Here is a 25803-nt window from a genome sequence, read left to right as displayed (position 1 = left end):
GTGGACTCGCGCGTCACTAGTGGCGTCTCACTCGAGATATCATTCCCTCAATAATTAAACGCGATCACGTATTTCTATGCGGGGAGCCAATATCCACGGATGCACTCTGATCTCTCTCTCTCTCTCTCTCTCTCTCTCTCTCTCTCTCTCTCTCTCTCTTCTTTGCTCACCTCCCTTTCTCTCTTATCATTGTTATTGTAATGCCTCGTTCATATGTATTTGCAAGATGCTATAATTAATACACATTGGCGACAACAATGCGCCGACAAGTTTTCCGCTTGAAATTTTCTAAAAACTCATATCTTCCACTCGAATTTACCATTCGATCGAGTGAACCTGCGTGCGTCATTGTCTTCGAGCTGCTCTTAATTCGAACCAAATAAGCTCTCATCTCAATTTGATATGTACAATAAATGAGGTCGGATCGATATATTTTAAATTAATTCATATTTCGTTGACGATGTAACGTAATAATTTTATTAATTAAACGTTTCTCTATTAAATAGCTTATATTCTCAAACTTTTTTCTAAGTTCTACTCGAGTTTTCTGCTATCAATCGTTACATGAGAGTAATGAATCTCTTTAAGGCAATTAAGGTAATATACAGAAAAATGATTGTTAACATAATTAATCAAAATGTTTTTCTTCTATATTTGTTTATCAATTCAATATTCATCAATGTCAATGCATCAGCAGCACCTGTGTAGCTAATGTCTAATGAGATTTTAATAGTTTTCTATTTTAAAAGAATTCTATAAATTTAACGTTACATCATTTTACATATATTTATCACTATATGTTGTTTATAAATTAAATCGAAATTTGTGGGACTACACGCGATATTCAATGAATCTTCTCTTTTATTGAATATGCTTTTGAATGAGTTATATAAATGTTTTGTTTATATATAAGACAAAATTGTGTGATTGTAAACAAAAATTTCCTGAAAAAAAAAAATGGATATTGAATAATACCTCTTCATAATACTTTTTTTTATAAACAATGCGCTATGGAGCATAAACGATTCGACATTGAGATATTTAAATAATTTAATATGCTGTTTTATACTTTTGTAATTAATATTTATTTTTAATTTAGTTTTATTTTACAATATTCCGCTACTTATTTATTATGGCGACTGGTTGTTACAAAATTTTATAAAATAGTTACTAGCATGAGCTAGTTGATAATGTTATGTAATCACATGCAATTCAATTGTAAATGCACATTCGTCCAAGAATAATTTTATCCAAGTAATGTTGCCTTTATATAATATTACTTTAAAACAATCAGAATAATGTATTTTTCTAATATTTACTATATTAGGTGTATTATTCTGTTATTCATAATTAAATATACGTGAGACCGTAATATTAACAATGATTTTACAGGTTTGGCCGATACGATTCACTTATTATTATCATAGAATATGACAAATTTAATTTTTAAACAATAAACTAGTTTAAATTCAATTATTCAATTATTATACTTTTATTTAAAATCAAGAAATACATTTATAATATTAATTGCATTTTTATTAAAGAAATGGAAAACAAACTAATATTATTTTTTCAAATTTTTTTTATTAAATCACACGTTTTTTTTATAATTAAATATTTTCAATAGGATACAGTGAAAATTTATATGAAATATTTTCGTGAAATATTGAATGCCAATATAAATGCTACAGTAGTTAATTTTATAACAATTTTTTTTATAAAACATATTGTTCATTAAACAAGAATATATTGTCTATTGAAAGTGGCAGTATATTGTTTATTTTTAATATATACGTGATCTCGAGAGTCATATATTTTTTTAATATATTTATGAATGTTGCTTAAGAGCAAGTTAAAAATTATTTATATCAAACGTAATTTATTCTGAAATCGATTATTAGAAACATGCTGCTGTTCAAGAAACGTACAATTATAATTGATTTAATTGTCACATTTTCCTACGGACGTACATGTTTACGTCAATGAAAATCTTCTTTGATTTCTGTTGGTTGCACCGAAGAATTTCTGACTCATATGCGATTAAACATTTTATTTTAAAATAAAAATGACAAGAATGTAGTTAATTTAACTATATATCATTTAAAAAAATTAACACTAATATACGTGTTATAATTCAATATTTAAAATCGGAGTCTCGTTATAAAATCTATAGTAAATTGATAAAAAAAATTTTTTAAATGTTCAATACTAAAATTTTTTAATATTCAATCGACCATATTGAATACTAATTAATTAAATGTCATGGTTAAAGTCAACCATACTAAATTATTCGCTAAACATATTAATTTTATAATATCGTTTTTTATAAAATTAACTTAATTCAATCTTGTATTTACCTTTACAAGTATCATATTCATAAAGTTAATTTAACTATTATCAAATTATCAAAATTTTCAACTAAAAAATAATTTGTATACGGAAAATAAATATTATAGTATTAATATTGTTATGTATTTTTCATTTCACGAGGGGAAGTACGGTTCTTTTTTTTTCTTCTTTTTTTTTTTATTGTGTTGTGAAAAGATGTTAAATGGAGATCAGCAGTATCGTATGATTCATGTTATCACAAGAGCCTGTAGCGATAATGTGGCTGCTCGTATAAAAATTTTACAATTAAACTCTGACCTGCAGAGTTCTGTCTTTCTGTCTCTTCTTTTCCCGTTACATTTCCTTCCCCTTACTTTTTTTTCTGTTTCTTCGTGTCTCTGCATGCGATACTCTACAGGAGAGCCAAGACCCACGTTATGCATTACGAGTATATGTAAAACATTGTATAGTCGCAATCTCGGATTTCTGTCTTTTCAATACTTGGTTTACAATGTTCGTTTAAATATTACATTAATTACAATTATTGGTTAATAATTAAAAATTACAGCTTCAAAGTTCATTTTAACAATATCTCAAAGTATTTTATTTCATAACTGGACTCAACAAATTATACAATATGTGGAATAGCTTAATATTAGTGACGTAAGCAAGTGCTGCATGAAGTATAACTGCAATTAAAATGCAATAAGAATGTAATTGAGAGAACATCGGTTCGAATCTCTCATTGAATAAGCTTTATATAATTATGTCATTTGAAATTTTGAAATTTATATTATTAATAATAAATTTGAATTTAAAATATTTAAAAGTTAATTTACATTTATCTATATATATATATATATATATATATATATATATATATATATATATATATATATGGATAAAGTATGTATACTGTATCTTATTTACGTATTGGCTATTTATAAATACATTTTATTAATGAAAGTAATTTTTTGTCCATTGTAATTTATATTATGACATGTTAAATGGTAACAATATTGTATATTACGTATTAGGATAAAATTTCTAATATCTTTTTAAAAAAAATATTGTGCTTTAGTGTTGAAATTATGTTTTTCTTTTCTTAGCAGTAGAAAAGTATTGCCATATTTTGGTAATAATCATTGACGTTTCTTATCCTAACATAAATAAAAAAATACCTAAGTACATTGTTGCAATAAATAATCACGGTACTTTTATGGCGGTCGTACTTATCATGAACGTTGCTCTAAACGGAGCTGATAATTATTATTGAATTAGCATTCAACAGTATTTAGATTTTTTTCTTTCAAAAAACGAGAATGAATTTAGATTTTCTATTTTTATACGTATTTATTTAAGCATGCGGCAATCAATTATTCGAGTTCTAAGAATTGCGCCGTACTTTTTTAATCAAGGTGATTGAATTCTACGTATGTTGCTAGGTGGAGTATTCGGCAACAGTATGAATAACACTATTTTTTAGCGCTAAAAGAGTGTTGACGAGTCAACACTAAGGCGTATAATAGAATACGTTAAATATATTTTAAAAATGTATGAAGAAGTGTTTGCGCGAATAAAAATATTATAATCGTTAGCAATGCATTAATTTATTAATAATTAATAATCAATTGCAACTCCATTCTTATTGTTTAAACATAGATATATAAGAATAAAAAATTGGAAAATATTTAAGTATTTCTTTAATTTATAAATATTTCTTATTTATAAATAGCTTAGATTAATTAGAGTTAATGTAGCAAGATTTAACGTTAATGGAGTTTAAAAAAAATCATTATACGATTACACTGAATTAACTTAGTTTTGATATATTTTGCCTATTATTTCGGAAAATTAATCATTCTAAATAAATAATAATAACAATGATGACTTTGATTAGTTTGCAATAAATTGTTAGGCGGAATATCATTTAGTCATATAATCGAAAGCATGGAAAACAAATAATTATAAACATTAATTTGTTAATTTACTTAGTTTATTATTTTATATATATAAAAATTAATCAAAATTAATCAAATTATTTTAAGAACGAATAAAAACATTCAGTATTAATAATAACAAAATATTTCATAGGATATAGTTTAATAGAATTGGTATCCAAATATTTAATAAAAAATCTTGGAAACATGACGTTTCATATAATACTAAAACTTTTAAATAATCTTAGAATAAATAAATTATCTGGAACTTGAAATATTTATTATTACAAAACATTGCAAAAAAATTAAAGAAAAAATTATATTCATATCATACTTTATTATTATAAATATATTATTGTGATAATATATATATATATATATTTATATATATATATATATATATATATATATATATATATATATATATATATATATATAATATAAGCATTATATTATTATTATATTATTATCAAAGTGTAAAATTATGAAAAAATGTTGTATACAGTTTTAAAAATGAATTAGATTTATTTTTCTTTTTATTTAACATTATATTATATTAATCTATTATACCTAAAGGCCGTCTAATTAAATGAGAAGAATTTATGAGAAAATGCATTTGAAAGTTCATAAAATATATTACTCATTCCTAATTTATTAGCTTTTAAAAATTTTGTTTGCGATTATTAACAATTGGTTATTCGATATTTTGATCTAAATATATCATGTAATTAGTCTATTTTTTCCTGTTTACATAAGGTTATTTAATTTATTCATATCTTTTTCAAAAAATACTAATTAAATCTAAGAAACGGCAAAGAAATTTACTTCGTAAGCTTTTCTAATTCATAATTTTAATTTGTGTATTTCGAAATATCTGTTTTTCCGATTTTCATAATTTACAAATTAAAAATAATTCCTTTCATTAAGTATGTATTAATTATGCATTAATTATGCATTAATTATGAATGACAAATTTTGTTAGAGTAGTTGACTTGGCTTTATTTAATGAATGAACATATAACTTAACTAGTGCATTATCGATGCTATAAACTGCTAAATAATAATTTATTGGCTGCGTTTTCTTTAATGCTGTCTTTCTCTCTCTCTCTCTCTCTCTCTCTCTCTCTCTCGATATATTCGTCACTGTCAGATACATGATCTGGAATATGATAAAAGTCTAATTCACACTTTCGATATCTTCAATAATGATTAATGAAATGTATCTTTAATAATTTATGCATGTTTTTCTTCTATATTCTATTTTAATTAGTATACTGACGATTATTTAAAAGAAATTAAAATTTTTTCATATATATGACTTTTAATTGTCACATCCGTGCAAACTATTTCAAATTTAACAAAATAATAAATAATTCTGTGTTTTATATTATATTAAATTCTTAACATTTATTCATCAATATAATTATGATTTCATCATTTTGTGATTAAATCATACTATTTAACGAATATTTAATGCATTGTACTTTACAAAGCCAAATGCAAATCAAATTTTCATCATAATAGTCTCTTATTGTTAGTAATATTTAAAATAAATACTATATTATTAAATTATTTATTAATAGTATTTCGACTAATAAAAATATAAATTACGTTATTTTTTATTTTCTATTCGATAGGCAATCCAGAGCTAAGAATTTACGAATCTTCGTAAAATCAGTATAGGGAGTTAAGAGGGTTAATTAAACTTATTACAAGACTTAATAGAGTTAAGCTTATCAATAACTTTAGTCAATCTTTGTGTTCACATAAAGTTCAAGTGACGATTGTATATAACATCTACGGAATCTATATTCATATCCGCGCGTTTGCAGATTTTGCTACTTCATGATTTAAAATATTATAAATGTTTTGAAAAAGTAAATTTCATAATATTCTCTTCGATATAAAAATGTTCTGGATTTTATAATGTTATTTTAAGCTTCCCAATTATTGATATCATTGTCATTGTGCCAAGACACACGTAAGAACTAAAACAATTTTATTTTAGTCATGCAATGTTCTAATGACTGTAATTTATCTATAAAATGGTAATACCACCAGCACGAAATATATTTTTTCAGATATTATTAAAAGAGTTATGTCTTAAGGCTTTATGTGGAAAATATATATTAATGTAAATAAAATATTTCATAATTTGTAAGCTATCAGAGAGTCAGTTATCATGAAATTTGAAACATCCATTGTGTTAAAATGAAATAAGGAATTGAATCCAGCATAACAAGGTACACTCACATTTCTGAATTTATTTTTCATAATAATAATACATTATGTTATTGAATAGCCTGTTTATCTTGTTCGGCTGTTTAATGTACGCGCGCGCACGTATGTTTGTTTATTTGCATGTTTAATTTCAATAAATTTGATTCCTTTTTTTTTATATATTAATGAATATTTACATTTTTTTTTTTTAATGCTGACTAGAAATAAAATTGCTATATTTTAAATGCTATATCTGAAATATTTTCATTAATGATCAAGCTTATCGGAATCGGTTCAATTTTACCTCCATTAATAATTAATTTACAATATTAAAAAGTAAATATTTATGATACTAATTTCAATAAGGTGAAATTGAATCATCATTAAATAATTAATTTGTTGCTTTGTGCGAACGATGAGAATATAATTGAGATATATTAAAAGCCGAGATGAATGTCAGGTAAGTTGAATAATAGCTGGGATAATTTCAATTCTTTATCATCTTACAATTCAAACAGCCGGAGTATCGTAAAAACTTTTAAAAACAATCTGATTTATCATAAAAATTTAAATTATACATATCTAAGTTGATTTTTGTTGTTGTTTTGTTTATAGAAAATTTTCGCTCGTGCCTCCTAGTCGATTATTGATGTGTAATTTCTTAATGTGCAATGTATTAATGTATTATGCATCGATGTCCAACGTTGCTCATAGATTACATAATTTATTCAGCATATCGATACTGTTCGTTAAATAAAAATTCGCTTCGTTCCTTATCACTGCTACGTATGAATATCTCTTGTTTAAATAACGTATCCCAATAATATTGGGATGATAACAAAAAATATTTGTTCGCATGAACACGTAGGCGAAGGTATCGGTAAGGTATCGTAGGTAAATTACTACCAACCGCGTGCATAAAATATATAAAGCCCCAGAACTAGCGATTCTTATAATAATAAAGAAATTTATTTATTTCCGATCATGAGATTACTCATAAAAAAAAATCTTAAACATTGTGCAATAATTAATCTTGTATCGTATGCGCTAAGCTTACTATCATTAGATATGGTTAATTATTATCCGCAGTATTTTCCTAACACATAATGCAAATCGATTTCAATTTAAGTCCTGATTATTTACTACCATAAAATCGTAATCGCTTTGATTTGATTGCCATTTAAATGTCATGCGAGCCCAATGTAAACGAGGGGCAAGAAAGGCGTAGATATCAAAGTTCGGTAAAGATTTTCAGCCAAAGCGTATGTCATACAGAATAGCGACGCGATATGAATGAATTGAGGATGAGAGAACGAGCGACGAACGAGCGACGAACGAGCGACGAACGAGCGACGAACGAGCGAACGAGCGAGCGAACGAGCGAACGAGCGCGCAAGTGCAGTAAGTAATAGTCGCAATTTAATAGTACATTAATTGTGCGCCCAACAGGACGGGCAAAGTCTATTTTTAGTACGAATGTCCGGCAAATGTGTTTACGAACTAAGTGCCGACTGACGTTTGTCCTTCAATTGATGTAAATACTTTCTTAGCGTTGATCAGCCGTCGATAACGCCCCCCCCCCCATCCCCCTCACCCATCACCCCATCACCCCATCACCCCATCACCCCAAATCACCCCAAATCACCCCAAATCACCCCAAATCACCGCATCACCCCCACTCTTTTTATACATTCGCTATCATGCCCGAGCTTATCGAATATCTGTTATTCGTCATATCAAAAATTCATTTAACCCATATCTGTTACAAATTTTATATGCACGCGTTTTATGAACTGTTTCTCGGTAGTGCGCATGTTTATTTCAATGTGATTGTATTGAACGTTATTTTATATATTTTAAAATAACGTCGAAATTTTGTACAAACAATTGTATATAAAGTACCATTAACAAATCTAATATTTTTCATTGTTTTTTTTTTATTTTTTTTTTTTTATTTGTTATAATCTTTGTCGATCGTTACTATTATAAAGAAAAAAAAAGAAGAAGAAAAAAAAGAAGAAAAAAATTGAGTCGAATTTAATTTTACATGAGTTCACTCGTAAGTGATTTTAGAGTCAAATACTTTGAAGATATTTATATATTTAATCCCTGCGGAAAAAGATAATTTTATTCGTCACGTACACGCTTTTAACATAATATGCATATTCCTATGCACATAATTACGTTATTGCATTAAATTTTATTGTAATTTAACGAGTCAAGTTACATTATTATTTTGTTTATTGTTTTTTTATTATTACGTTTTGCTTATTTCTAGATATTAATTTAATTTTCGTGAGTTTTTAAGTCTGTTTCTTACTTTTCTTAATACAAACAATTAACGTTAATAACAATTAAAATTAACATAAAAAAGGAAAAAAGAAAATAGAAAAAAGATAAAAAAAATTAATTATGATTGATAATTATGATGATAATTACATTTATGAAAATTTAAATTTATTTTAATATCGATATGATGTGAAGTTTTATTTTTATATTGAATTAATAATAACTAATTAAATAAAAATTGTTAATAATTTTTTGTTTATTTGTTTAACGTAAAAGATTTTATTGCATTTAAATCATAATTGTAAAATAAATATACATTAAAATATAATAACTAAGAATTTCATCTAATACAAGTTTAAATAATAATAAATTGCATTTTCTTATTTTAATATATTTTATTAGTTTTAATTTAAATAGTTTTACAAATTGTTTTACAATAGTTTGAGCAAGTTCTCCAGGTTGATACGAAGATAATATTACTCTTCAAAAGCATTCGAAGCTTATAACCGAGCATCATTAAAAAATTAATTAAACATTCTAGTTTTTATCAGTCTTTTTGAGTTAAAATAATAAAATCGTATTATGATTATAATTTTAATTTATAAGATAATATCCTGTGCAAATTGAAGACTAATTGGATTATGTGCAATAACTTTGCTCCATCGGTATCGTTGGTAAATGATATAAATAATGGACAACCAAAGTTACATACCGTTGAAGCAACATTATTGATAACGAATATTCTACAGACTAAAAATACCATTACCACCTACTAATACTACGAGAAAATAGTTTAACGAGACCATAAAAGCTCTGTGCATATAAAAAGAATGCTTTTCTCGGGCATTGATGGAAAAATTGCATATACCTAAATTACCTTGAACCTGCGTTAGCTTGAACAAAAATCGTATTCAATCAATGCTTTTACAACAATTATTTAAGCAAAACGAATCACATATTTTTCACCCCTTTATAACTATTGATAACAGTTCGATTCTCTGCAAAACTAACAAGGGAAATGTATAGCAGAATACACAATGTATTCTCAAATAACAAGTTAAATTTAGAAGAAAAAAAAAACTATAAGAAAAAGCAACTTGGATTCAAGGAGATGAAAATACTAAGTAGATCTAACTATCAAATATGGCTATCAGCGATTTCTTCAGTTTTCTTAGGAGGAGGAGGAGGAGGGGGAGGAGGAGGAGGAGGAGGAGGAGGGGGGGCGGTAATATAATCTTCATTAATCGATTACTTAATAGTATTTGTAAATAAAAATTTGATAAAGAAGGAAATGATAAAAAAAACCTATGAATTCATTATCCATATTTTGCAAAAAACTAATTGTGATCGTTTGATAGGATACGTTTCAACCTGTTACTCGGAAAACATAGCCTTTTTAAAAATAGTGATGTAAATTATTCTATGTAAATAATTTAGTCTGGATACGGTGAGAGCAATCAATGATGATTGAAAATATTTCAATCAATTTTTCCTGTACGATAATCGATCTCACAACTGGATTACCATATTACTTATATATCGACAATGAGCGTCTAAGGATTTGTTAACAGTTATTGTTAAGTATATCAATAATGATATTTAAAATAATTATATTATTTATTCTAATTATGGAGATAAAGATATTTTTATAATTAAATTATATGATTAATATACAATTTTTTATTCTGTTTGATAAAAATTACAAATAAAATTATATAGGATGATTAATAATTTATTAACCTCATATTTTGTTAATCTTAATAGGTGGAGCTTATAATAATTCTTTATTATTTTCAATTTCTTTAATTTGAACGTTTAAAATTTACTTAACTATATAGGCAAATCGATGTAGAATATTATTAGAAAGGTTTAAAAAATAATTTAACTAGTTTATTTATAAAAATAATGCTCCTTCTACGTAAATATAAAGTTAGCGTTTTGTTAACATATTGGTTAAACATTTTCATGAAGCTTTTAAATGCTTATTGTAAATGAAAGAGTTTGGGTGATTATAGATAATAGAAATAAGCTTATTTTTTACTTTTATAAAGAAACAAGATCAAAAAATGCATTGACATAATTTAAAATAATTTATAATAATCTTCTTCGATTTTAAAGTACAATTTTTCGATCCTCTACTGTGCTTATCTATAAAAGTCGAATCTTTATTTATTTATTAAGTTAAAATTAAAATTATAAAATTATTTCTATGGTGTTATAAGCAATAATAATAAACAATGATAATCATAAGCTATCCGTAAATGATACAAAATTTACAAAGTGTTTAATGTTTAATCAAAGTCTTTAATGTTTAATGATGATAATGCTGCTCTACTGCTCCTGCTGATGATGGCGATAATGATAATAATACTTGTTTTTAAAAATATTTCTAAAATTTCGATTACTAAATTTGGATGTCTTATGTGTACTTTATTTTTTAATAAATAATTTATTTTTCATAGAGTGTAAATCTTGCCTCTTTCTTGTAAATCTCTGATACAATCATTTTTGCAAGTTAAGCAATTTTTCAATTTTGTTTTCATTTCATGTTCTCAGTTCCAATATAGAAAGCAGATTATCGCTTAAATTGAACATATGACAGACACTTTTATAATAAAAATTATTTAAATTTTTTATTTCATTATTGATGTAATTATAATTGGCCGTAAGAATAATAATTATCGAAGGAAATTCGATCATTCTTTAACGAGGTATTATATAATCAATGTTAATATAGTTCATATAATTAATGAATTATTTATTATAAATATTACGTACGTTATATATATATATCAATAGGATAAACTTATAAAAAGTAGAAAATTTTAATTTGATAATTTAGACAATGTATTTAAATATAAACAATATATGAATTGAAAACATTACATTATTGTATTATGAAAGTTATTAAATCACCTTATTACAGATATTATTATTACATTATCATATTGCAGAAATCATTGTATCATCTTTACAAATATATCAGAATAAAGAGCCAAGTTATTTACATTTCTATTTAATACTATTAATTGTCAAAGTACACTATGATTCCCAATATTGGAGTATTCATTAGAAAAACATAAAGTAAAATAAGAAAATAATCAATACAAATAAATAAATACGAATGCTGTTGTATTCATTAAATTGCTTACAGTTATAAATGTCAGACTATTGTAGTAATCATAAAATGTTTATATAGTTTTATGATTTCAAATTAAATTTAAAAATAAAAGTGTCAATTAATATGGCTTATTATGTTGAAAATATATCACATCTTAATGCCGTAAATACAATTATTGTTTTATTATATAATTCTTATGTTTATCTTCGTTGAGGTAATGTAATTTAAATGGTAATAAAGTATCATTAGTTTTAAAACATTGGAAATTTTAAAAAATATTTATGGAATACAGAATTATATAAAAAGAATCTTTGTAACAGTTGGAAATATTTGCAAAATTACAAAATTAGTTTGAGCACTTTAATAGCTAATATACAAGCGTACAAGTTATTAATATATTTTTTCGAACTATTTTCTTTTAAATATACTTTTCCATGAAACTAATAAAAGAACTTAGTGATTCAGTTATTTTTAATTAACGTTGGAATTTGGAGCTAAAAAATTTTTTATATGTAATGAAAAATGTTATGTATTTCTCATATTATATGATAAATAAATAAATATATGTATATCAATATATCTACAATCCTTGTAATTAATTGAAAATAATTTTATTGCAAAGCTCTCATAAAATTATAATAATTCTTTATGCAGCGTAGAAAAGGCGTTTAAATATTTATTCATCTTATACGTAGAATATTGATGATGTAAGTAAATTTCTTTTTCATTTTTTAAGTATTTTAAATTATTTGAACAAATTTTTCATTTAAAAATACTTGAGTTTTTTTAAACAACGGTATTATTTACTGAATTTACGGTAGTTACTGAATGACTAAATAAAAATAATTATCAAATGTGCCTGATGTGTTGCTTGTTAGTTTTATAAATTATTTTTTTATACAGATAAAATAAATATGGAATACATTTTCTAAGGCACCTCTATACATAAATTCAATTACGCTATCTTAAGATTAGAACATTTTTCGGAGATTTTGTACAAATTACTATGATAGAATATGGTTATTTATATTATACTTTGTATGTGAAATAAAATAATAATTGTTTGCTTTATCAATAGAACGTTTAATATTCTAACTGTTATTTAAAAATAATAATAACTCTTATAATCATTATAAAATGAAGATATATGGATAAGGATGACCAGTTACTTAATACAGATATATTTTTGTTCGATTACGGTTAATTATTAACAAATACATTTCTTTAATATCATAATATTGATTATTTATTTTATTTTACAATTTTTAAGTTCTTATATTATATTTATTTTTTTTCCTTTTTGAATGATAGATAATTTAAAATCTTTCTGTTATAAAAATGTAGCTTCTGCATTAAGTTCGGTAAATAATATTACAATATTATAGGGAAAAAAAAAAAAAAAAAAAGTAAACTTTATAATGCACCCATATAAATTATTATTGTTAAATAAGAAAAAATTATTGTTAAATATTAAATAAATACAAAAAAAGTAATTATTAAACATTCGCTACTTGGTATAGTAGTACGATCGCTAATACACGCGACATTCAATTAAGCGGGATTAATGGAAACTCGCCATTCGATATAATAATTTTATGCTTCACTTGGTCGAACGACGTCGAGTATCTCCTAATAATAATCTTGTTGATTTTGACGATGTTCGCCAGTAGAGACATTTGATTTCATTTGAACTGATTAATTTTATTTGGAACTTCATTCCTATTAACTTAATGAACTCGTACATCTTTTCCATTAACGCTACGTGACCAGCATCATAATATGAATGAACACTTATAACTTAAAAATTGACATTACTACTTATATAAGACCTCAAAATTATTCTGTTTTCTTAAAATTCTTTCGTAGGTACAATTGAAATTGCATTTACACTGCTGATGAATTGTATTGTATTCTGTCAATGTTCCATTAAATATTAAAATTCTAAATACAGCATATGGTGATGTATATAATTAACGGTAGATTTTGAATTTTAATATATATTGCTGTCTGTACAAGATTTTTTTTTGTATATATTGTTATTTTAAATTATACGTTCTATTTATTTAAAAAATTATCATTATCCGTATATTGTTCATTAAATAAGAATAAAATTGTTATTTTACTATATATATTATAACGAAACATCAATTTAATTTTCCGTCTTCTATTTTACAAATACATATGATTTATTATTATTAAATATTATGAATTATCATTATTAAGCAATTCGTACAATTAATCCATGCCTTATTATTCCTTTACAGATGTTTAAAGCATTATTCTTTATTCAACAATAAAAATTTTGAAAATCGTATGCAACCATCAATATCTTTTTTTCCTTCTTTTTTTTTCTTTTTTTGTTTTTTTTGTTTTTTTTTGTTTTGTTTTAAAAACAACAAGGTATTATAAAAATATTTACGTTAGTATACTTATTATTATAGTATGCTATAATGAAAAAGTCGTAATACTTTATATAGCTTTAAAACTTCATTTCTAACTTTGCAGATAAATATATAATCGGACTTAAATAAAAGCACTTTTATATACGAAATATTCTACATAAGTTAACTTCTTTTAAGTTTTTGTTTTATGATCGTGATTACATTTGTCGTTGTCTCATTTTTTTTTTTGTTTTTTTTTTTAATACTGCTATAATCAATTTAGAAAAAACGATAAAATCAAAAAATATTGTATATAAGAAAAAAATTGGCAGACTGTCGTGGTTTTTTAATCTTATAAATAGCGAGATTTATATTTCAATGATTATCAACAATAATATTTTCGTACAAGGTGATTACAATTTATATATGCATGAAATTACCATTAACCATAGTTAATTATACTACCATAATAATGCATTATATAATCATAATTCATAAAACTTCTATTCTACATAGAATCAAGATAGCAAATAAAGTTTAAATACACAATTATATTAAAAATTTCAGTTTTGTTATGAAATGTATAATCATGTAGAATATGGTAATTGTAGAAAAGAATTAGACTCTAATTTATTAGTAATTGTACAAATGAATTATGATATCAATAAACTGGCTATTTTAATTTTTACAATGTTATCGAATTATTAGAGGAAAAAATTATTCGATTGGCACACTTTTAAAAAACCATACATTTTAAATTATAAACAAATAAATTCTTAACATTATTACAGATGTTAAAAACTTAATTCGTTTGTTTTTTTTTTTTTTTAATCGTTAATAAAATTAAGTGCAGATATAAAAATCAACATATCGTAAGAGATAATATTGTTTAAAATAATCCCTCTCAAATGACGTATGTGAAAGACGATAAGTCCGCCATTAGATAAAAATTACTGATAAACAATTTATGTATTCTGTGTATTATTATCATATACGCATATATCTATATAGCTTAATTTGTAAATCAGCTGCGTTTAAAATTAGAAAATTAAATCCAATAATATACTTTTACTACGAATTAGATAAAGATATTTATGATATATTAGCGACATTATATTTACACGAGTTAAAGTACGTATAAAATTAATTAATAAATAGACCAGTTTTTTTTTTTTTTTTTTTTTTTTTTTTTTTTTAAATGTTTCAATACTTATTTACACCATTAATCTTATTGATAATTTCATATATAAAATAATTATTATATAAAACATTCATTGGTTTCGCGAATTGGCATGTTCTCTTCAATTTTGAAAAAATTATCCTCTGACGTCATTTGATCATGTGTTCAATAAAATATGCCATCTGCTATTGGAAACTAACATATGACATAAAAACTTTCTTGTATATTTAAATCAATTTGAAAAAATAAAGGTAACCATATTTTCACAAGAGATTATAATATAGTAATCTTTATTTTAAGAAAAGTTTACATTTGTGTCAATTAATGAATTTTATCAGTTAGAAAGAAGAAACTGCATGCACACATCGATCATAAAAATTCTTAAAATTCATTATAACCATGTGGAAGAAATAATAATTATTCCATTCAACATTTGATTTATTATCTAAATAAGTAAAATTATTTTCAATATTAACTCGGTTAAATATGAAATGTTTGATAAATTATCCTCGTCGTAACAATATTTCTTACTGTTAATCTGATAAGTCATACAAGAAGACAAGATGATTATGTCTTGGATCTTTAGTACATTGGGTCAGCTGATTTGCCGTGCATTACATTGTAGTCATTGCGATGTCGACTCCTATTTTATAACCCCCCCCCAACTATTTTCGCCAAGTTAAGATAATGTTTGATATAATGTGAACAAATAATTGAGTAAATTATTTTTCAAAGAGCACCTTTAAATATTCTAAAGCTCTAATTGGTTTTCTTTAATCTGTCAAGTACCGAAAATTCGTATATATATATAGATTTAATTTTATTAACTTTGGTATATTATTTACATTATGCTTGAATCAAGTATAAATAATTGCAAAATAAATGTTTAAATAAGTTTGAATTCTTCGTTAATTTGTAGAACAATAAAAATAATTTATCAGTATAGTGTGAATAAATTTTAAGTCCTGATTGAAAAATCTTTGTTTACTGTTATATTGTTAATATTAACAAAGATGTCAAACCAATGATAAAAACTATCTTTGGATTTAGAACAAAATATATTAATACTAAATTTTCTTTTCAAAGCTATGAAAATTTCGCTAAAAATAAAGAACATTCGATATCGATAAGTAATTAAAGATTTTTTCAACTACTTCCAACATTATTTAATAAGAGAAGAACTTAATTCAAATCACGTCTAAATAAGAATATCTATTAAATGCAAATTATTAATGAGGCATTTTATTGAAACACTTCACTAATAAATAACCAAATACCTATAATTAAACAAGTAGATAAAATGGAAGTCTGATGAAGTTATGCAACGATATATCAATATATCTCGCTTCGTATTCAATATTCAATTAATATTAATATAAAATTAATATTATTATGATAAATAATGTAATTGCTGTTTCATATATTTTCATAGATACACGAATACATGACATTCTTATTTTTATATTTTTTCATTTAAAAAATGAATTAATATAAATATTATCAAAAATTCTAAAATCATTATCAATGTAATATTAGCTTAATCATAAGCATGATATAACAAAGCCACAAGATTTTCATTGTTTAAAAGATGTTTATGGATTAGTCTTGTAAAATTTCTCTTAATAACTTATGTATTTGATCGAATGAAGTATTCAGAAATGTATATTACATTTATATTTTACCATTAAGATATATTTAAGTCATTTTTACAAATTTAACAAATGTTTGATAATTTCGTAGGTTATATTATAAAAGATATTCTTTTTTTTGTTCGCATAGGTTTCGTTTCGTGTACAATTACGAATCCGATATGGTTCGTGAAAACAAGGCTGCAGCTAAATCATCACACAAATCAAACTAGTACGATAGATTGTATTCGGAGGATTTACCGACAATCGGTAAGAACGATATTTCTCAATGAAATTATATTTCGGATATAAATAGAAAAAAAATTGCCTTTTAACGTATGTATTTAATGTATAAGAAAAATAAATGTTAAAATGGTGAAATTGCTTTATGTTACATAATAATAGTCGTATGAAATATTTCATCGATCAATTTCAATGATGCATTTTCTACCCTGTAAATTCATATCCTTTGTATTTTATGAAAATTACGTTAAAAATATAATTACTATATATATATATATATATATATATATATATATATTGAATATGTAATTGATATTCCTTAAAATCAATATCAATTAAATAATATAATTAAAAATCTATAGTAATAATAATAAAAATAAGCGAAGGAAGAATTTCGTAGTACTAGTTAATTCTTTTTTACCATCGATTTTCTAACTTTTAGTCCATTCTGAGATCTAAGCATTTTCTTGGCATATGACCATAAACATTGTTTAAATTAAGAAGTACAAACTGTAAATAACGAGTTAAAATTTAAAATAACAATGAAAATACTGTTTTGTTTAGTAAACAACTATATTTATGTAAAATTGCATGTACTTGTTCTAGCTTTATTAAATTTTGACAAAAAATTACAATATGCAAAAGACATTTAACCCTCGATTTTTCAGTTTTATTCTATTTCAAAATTTTATTAATATAAGTAATTGACATATAATACATAATGTTAGTTTTATTGAACGATAGTCATGTTTAATGTCAATTTCGGTGTATCGATAAAATATATTATATGAAACCTTACAATGATAAAGTAAATCTCATAATAATATAATCGCAGCGTGCAAATTAATTATTGAATATAAATAACGAACGAACATGTCTTTTCAATGAGCTCGCTAATTAATAATAGCAAGTACATTTGTCTACCTAAGGGTGGATTATTTGATAATTTTATTACCAGCGTACAAATCGTAAAACCTGACATCGTAAAGCCATGGAATCAATTTGACTCTATAAAATACTTTGATAGTGATGTAAGCAATGTAAGCTTTAATAAAAAAATCTTATTAAAATATTCATTGATAAAAGCAGTAATTATATTCGTCAATAAAATTGATCGATGCTTTAAAAATAGACGATTGATTCCTAATACGCTTATGTCTTATAATTTTCTAATTTCATTTGTCAGGCTTTGATAAATGAATTCCATCCCGACAGAATTCATCGTCACTAATGAAAAGTCCACTGATTTTGTGTATAAAAATGTTTACAGGGAATAGCGGGATTTTACAAGGGTATTGTCGCATCGTATTTTGGCATCAGCGAAACAGTCGTGTACTTCGTCATCTACGAGGCTATAAAGACTTGGCTGATTACGCATCATACGCCGGCGTCCTCACCCGATGACAATTCCAAAATGTCGCGCAACTTCTTCGAGTTCATGGCCGCGGGCGCAGTCTCCAAAACCGTCGCTTCCTGCATTGCATATCCACATGGTAAAACGCTTTGTACGAGTTGACATTTTTAAGCAAGTGGAGTGGGAATATTTTGCATTTTTTCTTTTTCTTTTTCTTTTTCTTTTTCTTTTTCTTTTTCTTTTTCTACCTATTGTTGTGTTCACGACATTGAGCGAATCGTTCTCGAAAGCTTCTCGTAAAAAAAAAAGAAGAAAAGACTTTAAGAGTAATTTCGTATTGACGGAAATTGTTAAAATCGTCGAAGGCAAAATTCGATTTTCATTTATTATGAATGAAGAATGCACGAATCGATGAATTATAGAATAATACTTTTTTGTAATGCCTTGTTCATTCAAATAAAAGCTCGTGAGTCATTTCAATTATTTAATTTCATTTTGTTACATATATTTACGAAATTGTTTAATAATTATGCTTAGCCGATACTTTTTACAATTTTACGATAAATGGCATATATGTTTGATATTTATTTTTAACTCGACGATTTAAATAATTTATTTAATATTTCCTTAATTAATTTTAAAAACAATTTTCGTGCTGGATATAATTTTGCCAGAAGTGAAACTCGAAGAACCTTTCATTTTATTTGTAATATTAAACAATAATATATAATTATATTAAATCATACAGATAAGAGTATTTGTATATTTGTACTTTACATACTCTAATTTGTAATATTAATAATGGTAAATACAATTTTTTTCTTTTATTTACTTAATTTTTTTTATTTTTTATTTATTTATTTTTTTTTTTTATACTATTTTCTCGTATCTTCTCACTCCATTATTTTTATCGCGTTCAGATGTTTATATTAATAATTTGCACATTCGCCGTCATTGTAATTACTTTTGTGATAAATGAACTTCTTCGAATTTCTTTGTGCATCGTATTACACCTTTATTTTTCCTTTCATGCTCGTTCTAATAATTTATACCTACATCCTTTATGTAATATCAAAATGCACCATTTATAAAAGAAAAAATATTGGCATAGCTCATAATTTTTGCATTATTCGTAATTTGAAAAATTGCCACTATTTTCTAATACAATTCAATTATCTCCATAAGTGAATTATTCATTCAAAATTGCATAAAATTAAAATTACTTTCAGATTAACATTATATTATGAAGACATAATTAAATATGATTATACACTGCATAATAAACGTTGTTTTTATATTTTTCACAAATACTTATTACATCACTCTCTCTCTCTCTCTCTCTCTCTCTCTCTCTCTCTCTCTCTCTCTCTCTCTCTCTCTCTCTCTCTCTCTCTCTCTCTCCCTCTCTCTCTTAGAACGGTTTTAATGTTTACTAACGAACGTCATTATATAAAAGAGTAACAATTTATATTAATTCGTAATAATTCGCGTCAATTTGTTTAACAGAGAGCTCTTAAATTTATTCTAATTCTATAACCTTCATTTTTGATAGTCGGCCAAAGTTCTCGTTTACTTTGCAAAAGCGCTCACGTTATATAAAGCTCGAAATGCTCTCGAAATGCTCTCGAAATGCTCTCGATACACGTAGATGAATGCAAAATAATTACTATTAAATTTATCGCTTTATTAATTTTAAAAATAATACTCTTGCGAAATGCATGTATACTTTTACCCAAAGTCTTACCGCAGTTTTATCAAATTCACAAATTGATCATCATCTTATAAAAATACGACTTTGTTTGAATATTTGCTTTGACGCGCGTTTAAAATGTCACTTTAACGGTGCTATTGGATCGGAATCATAGTTTGTAAAAATAATAATGCATCAATTTAATTATATAATTCATAACTTTTATTATGTTAAATTATGTTAAATTCACAAAATTTATTGCTTATATTAAGCTGATAAGAATCATTATCATCTAGTGAATAAATATAATTGACTGCATTCAATACCGTAATCTTATGACATTTATCTATAAATTTTACCAATTGTATCGCATGTATTACCTCCTCTACTCGGCATGACTTTAAAATCAATTCTTTCTTTATTTTGTTCATTATTAAAATAAATTTCATATAGTTAATTTGACCTTAAATAAACAAATCATTACGTTTAATTTCGATACAGTAATATTAAATGTGTTGAACGATTATAATAACTTTATCCTGTAGTATTATTGTGTACTTTGAAAATTAAATTTATGGAAATTGAGAAAATTTTATCATTCGAGAAAACGGTATTTATGCGATCCCATAATACGCTTACATATTGTCGCGCATAAAGCCTCTTATTATTACAATTGTTAATAACGTTAATACAAATAATCCTAATGCGAAATATAAAATGAAATATTTGCAAATCATCTTAAAAGAATTCTTAGCAAAATTTTTCTTAGCAGAACTTGTCAATACAAAAAAGTAATTGCTGTACTACATTTGCATGGAGAATTCATTTATATCGATTACCAAAATATTACCAACATGTGTAGGATGCTTAAAATAGCATTGCAACTGTTGTGCAATCATTGTGTTTCGTTCTTCAAATGCGTATAGCATTGCATAATATAATTTAAGGTTATCACATAATTTTTTTTAACAGATGACGGATTATTAACGAACGACAATGTTATTTTATGCACATAGATTGGCATTATTTTTTTTTTTTACACATTGTACAAAATTTATTCATTATTCTCGTTAGTATCGCATTCTCATTAGTTTCAGGGGTACTAAATTTATCATTTTCCGATTGTACAAAATTTATTCATTATTCTCGTTAGTATCGCATTCTCATTAGTTTCAGGGGTACTAAATTTATCATTTTCCGACCTCAGTGTTTTTGTTTTTTTGTTTTTTGTTTTTTTGTTTTTTGTTTTTTTTGTTTTGAATTATTAATCTGAAATTATACTCAAAATCAAAACCTTTTCTATATCAAGCATTAATTTACATTTTCACTGTTAGAGCAGATCTTTGCATTTTTTATTTTTTATATTTTAATTCTTAATCACGATATAGACGCAATTTTATTATATTTATTTGCCACAGACGTATTTAATAAATAAATAATTTTCTTTCCATACAGAGGTGGTTCGGACGCGATTGCGGGAGGAGGGGACGAAATATCACGGATTCTGGCAAACGACGAACACAATATTAGCAGAAGAAGGTGCACGAGGTCTTTATCGCGGCCTTACCACACAGCTGATTCGTCAAATACCCAATACGGCTATTATGATGGCTACCTACGAGGCTGTTGTTTACATCCTCACGAGTCAGTATGAGCCCGTTCCAACGAATAACAACGTTAACAATGCGGTGCAAAGCACGACCCAGTTCTACTCGGAAACTAAAACGAAAAGCCAGCTTGCTTAGAATTCATTAAAGATCCCAGAATAATAAACAGGGCAGCCATGTTTTAATCGAAGGTGTTAGCGCGAAGTGATAGCGCGAACGAAATGCCAGAGGCGGTTAGTCAATAGAAGTTAATATTTTCCGCGCCTACCAACTGCCGATATTCATACAGCAACGAAGCAAACAAATGTGATGACTCCGCCTCACAGACTAACGTTTTCTCCCCTTTACCGACAGGCGTGTCGACTGATATCATCACCACAGTTATGTTATTTTCACCAGCAACAAATCGTCCAGCATTACTCGTCTACTTGAATTTGGCTCTAAAATGAAATCGAGATCTCGTTATTGGTCGCGGCATGTGATATTTTAAAACTTTATTCTTATTCATTCTTTGCGACAGTCTTGAATCATCTTCCAACGCTTCTCAAAATCATTCTATTTACATAATGTCATTTACGAGAGAAGTAATCTTAGCGAGACATTACATTTCCATAGGCACCAACGATATTTTACGAATAATACAATAAGATGTCATTTTATTGAAAATTGAGTCGTTGACAAGATGAATAAATGCATGTTTACCGAGACTTATTCTAGCCTCAATAAAAAATTTCGATTGATTATTAAAATAATAGAATGAAGAGAATAATAAGGAAAATTATCACAACGATGCTAATCAATTTAACGTTCATTTTAATTTTAATTTATCTTACGCAATAATATTTAGGTAGTCAAATTGTTTTTTGATCCGAGGCCTTTGTCCTTGCCAGTTACAAGCTCGATATTATTTTAGCCATTTACATTATTCGGCAGATTTCCAAAAATTATATTTATATATAAACCGAGACATCAAATTATTTGAATAAATCATGGAAAGATGATGATTTTTATGGATTTTTCTAAACTATCGAATAATGCCGTCGTCCTACCTAATGTAAAAACGATAATTACAATTTTCGCCCTTTTATATTTACAGGATATTAAAAATAAATAAATAAATAAATAAATAAATGATAATAATAATAATAATAATAATAATAAATGAAATAAACAAAAAAATAAAATAAAATAAAAAAGTAAAAATAATGAACATAGACTTGAGGAGAGCAAAACATATTATTTCTGAATATCAGCATATCAGCTGCGCTATCGTTAAAATTAATTTCTATGTTAAATTGCTGATCGATTACTAAAGCGTTGACAACTTTATACCTCATTGAAAAATTTGTATTCGTGCGATTAAGTAATTACCAATTAATTAATCAATTATTCATCGATTCTAATAAATCTATACACTTTCGAAGCTTTGAAGTTTATATACAGAAATTAAAAGGATACCTAAATGTACGAAAATAACTCTTATCTGTTGGAATTATTATTTGGATGCTGTAACATTCGTAGAACCTGAAGTTGTAATTATAATAAGAAAGACAATTTGTTCTTGTAGTCCCTTATTTTGACGTTAAAAATAATTTTGGAACCCATTTTTCACGCATTATAATTTAGGACCCCAAATTTATGCTAAATTTACATAAAATGCTTCTTTATTTAAACTTCGTTCGTAATGTCTTTTTAACAACAGTCATGGTGTTTGCAGCAAAATATTTATTTACATGATTAGAGGCATATAGATAATATATTTAACCTTGCCTAAAGTTTGTACATATCAATTGGCTTTGATAAATCATAACCCGTCAACTTACCGATGAAGGGGAGAATCTGTCTGTGTAGTGGAGATCTCATGTAATCCGCGCAGCGTGCCATTAGTTTTACAAACTTTCAATGTTGTATAAATACTTACATATACTTTTAATTATTATATAAATATTTAAAAAAAAAAAGAAAAAAAAAAAAAAAAAAAAAAAAAAAAAAAAAAAGAAGTGTTTAATATACTCGTTTTTAAAGTTATTTATTAATCAGTTTAAAAACTTTAAACAAGTGTTTTTGATAGGATGCAGAATTTTTGCACTGTTGATATTTCTGTTCACTCGAAGCGTAATTATTATACACTTCAAAAAATACGGGTGTCTTAGAGAGAGAGAGAGAGAGAGTGAGTGAGTGATCTTATTAAATTTTTATTTGTTTTATTGATCATAATTATCTGCTTCTTTTTTTCTTTTTTTTCTTTTTTTTATATAGAAGAGATGATCATTATAACTTGTAAATATGTGATAGTTATTAGTCGTTAGAATCTACTCGTAGATTCTTCATGATTCCCAGCAACGTAGCGGAAACATTGTATATATTATTCTATTTCAATCAGAGTAAGATGCAAATAATATTTGAGTATTAATTATATAATTTAGACATCCTCTCATTACTACTAGCTTTTTTTAATTTATTTTTTTGATTGCTCGATCACATTGATCGATGCAAGAAGATGCGATGCGAATGCATACTTCTGTGATTTTAGTATAGATTGAGACTTGATGTACGAAGCCCTTATTGTTAAGAATTTAAATTTGTATAAAATGTTTTCTTTGCAGATAAAGTAAATATTTAAGAAATGTACATATAACAAATCAATATACGTAGGAAGAACGAGCAAAGAATTATAAGAGCAATGATGTTCACGAAAGACTGAATTTAATTTTAGTATAATTATGTCGTACTGTATACGTCTAGTGAACAAAAAGAGAATTCGACATGCGATAAAAAAAAAAAACTATTCGTATTTGCGTTGGTATCTTCAAACTATCCTTTTTTTTCGGAGAAAAAAAAATAAAAAAAAAATAATAATAATAATTGAATTGAATTTTCTTATTGAACATAATTCTTATATTAGACAAAATTTAAATAATACAATATTCTTTTAGACAAATCACACCAGTAATCACTTAATTAAGCCTAACACGTATTCTAATGTTTTTCTGCGTGTCCTTGTAGTGATAAAAACTAATAAATAAAACATAAAAACAAGAAAAATTATATATAAAGTAAAATATATCTTAAAGATTATAATCAAGTAGGTTTATTTCTGATGTAACTTAATCGACCCCAGATTATAAAAATTATTTTTATAATATCATTGTAGTTCCAGATGCCAACGATAATGTCAAATATCGCAGAAGTTTTTAAATTCAGTACTTTCTGTATACGAGAAACCAAGTACAACTAGTTGAAGCAGTTAATTCAGCGTGTTTCTTAGGCAGAAATCAGCTACGACTTGATAAAAGAAATTAATGAAAACATTAATAATTCAGATTGCGTTGAAAAGTAATGTTCCTAAATGTATTAAAGCCTATATAAACTTGTAAACCTTAATTTTTCCCGTTATAAGATTTCAAGATATTAAATATGCATTAACGAAAAATTTCATCGCTCTTTTATGCATTACAACCTTCATTGTGACTATTCCCAATGAATTTCTTATCACGATCGAATTAATCATTAATAGCAAATGTCACCATTATAACTTCATCGCGATAATTACTCATATTCGATAAATTCATCATATTGAAAGAATAATTTGGATGTTATAATTAAATTAAAAAAAATCTATATCCTTTTCTAATAATTTGTATTTCTTTTGACTTCATAACTTCATTACACAATTATTCTGCACAATCAAGTTCATTGAAATACGTAATAATACAACATTAAACTTTAACTCGTAATTTACGATTTGAATCCTAAGCTATTCAATATTTTTATTTCGCCCTGAATTTTTTTCTTTTAATTTCTTTTTTTAATATTTACAGT

The 25803-nt window shown here is 25.3% G+C and overlaps 1 protein-coding gene across 1 annotated transcript in view; it reads left to right on the top strand.

The window, feature by feature from the left end:
• Window positions 1-22171, top strand: part of Rim2 (replication in mitochondria 2) — a 30418-nt gene extending 8247 nt beyond the window's left edge. The window contains exons 4-6 of the mRNA XM_011496317.1: window positions 17239-17357; window positions 18601-18823; window positions 21830-22171. Of these exons, the coding sequence (XP_011494619.1) occupies window positions 17239-17357; window positions 18601-18823; window positions 21830-22119 (632 nt within the window). The 3' untranslated portion in view covers window positions 22120-22171. The remainder of the gene's footprint in view (window positions 1-17238; window positions 17358-18600; window positions 18824-21829) is intronic.
• Window positions 22172-25803: the final 3632 nt, after the last annotated feature.

Source organism: Ceratosolen solmsi, unplaced genomic scaffold (genome assembly GCF_000503995.2).
Source record: "Ceratosolen solmsi marchali unplaced genomic scaffold, CerSol_1.0 scaffold29, whole genome shotgun sequence".
Lineage (NCBI taxonomy): Eukaryota > Metazoa > Arthropoda > Insecta > Hymenoptera > Agaonidae > Ceratosolen > Ceratosolen solmsi.
The sequence above is the reverse complement of the archived record's forward strand: the minus strand, read 5'-3'. Positions and strand labels throughout refer to the sequence as shown.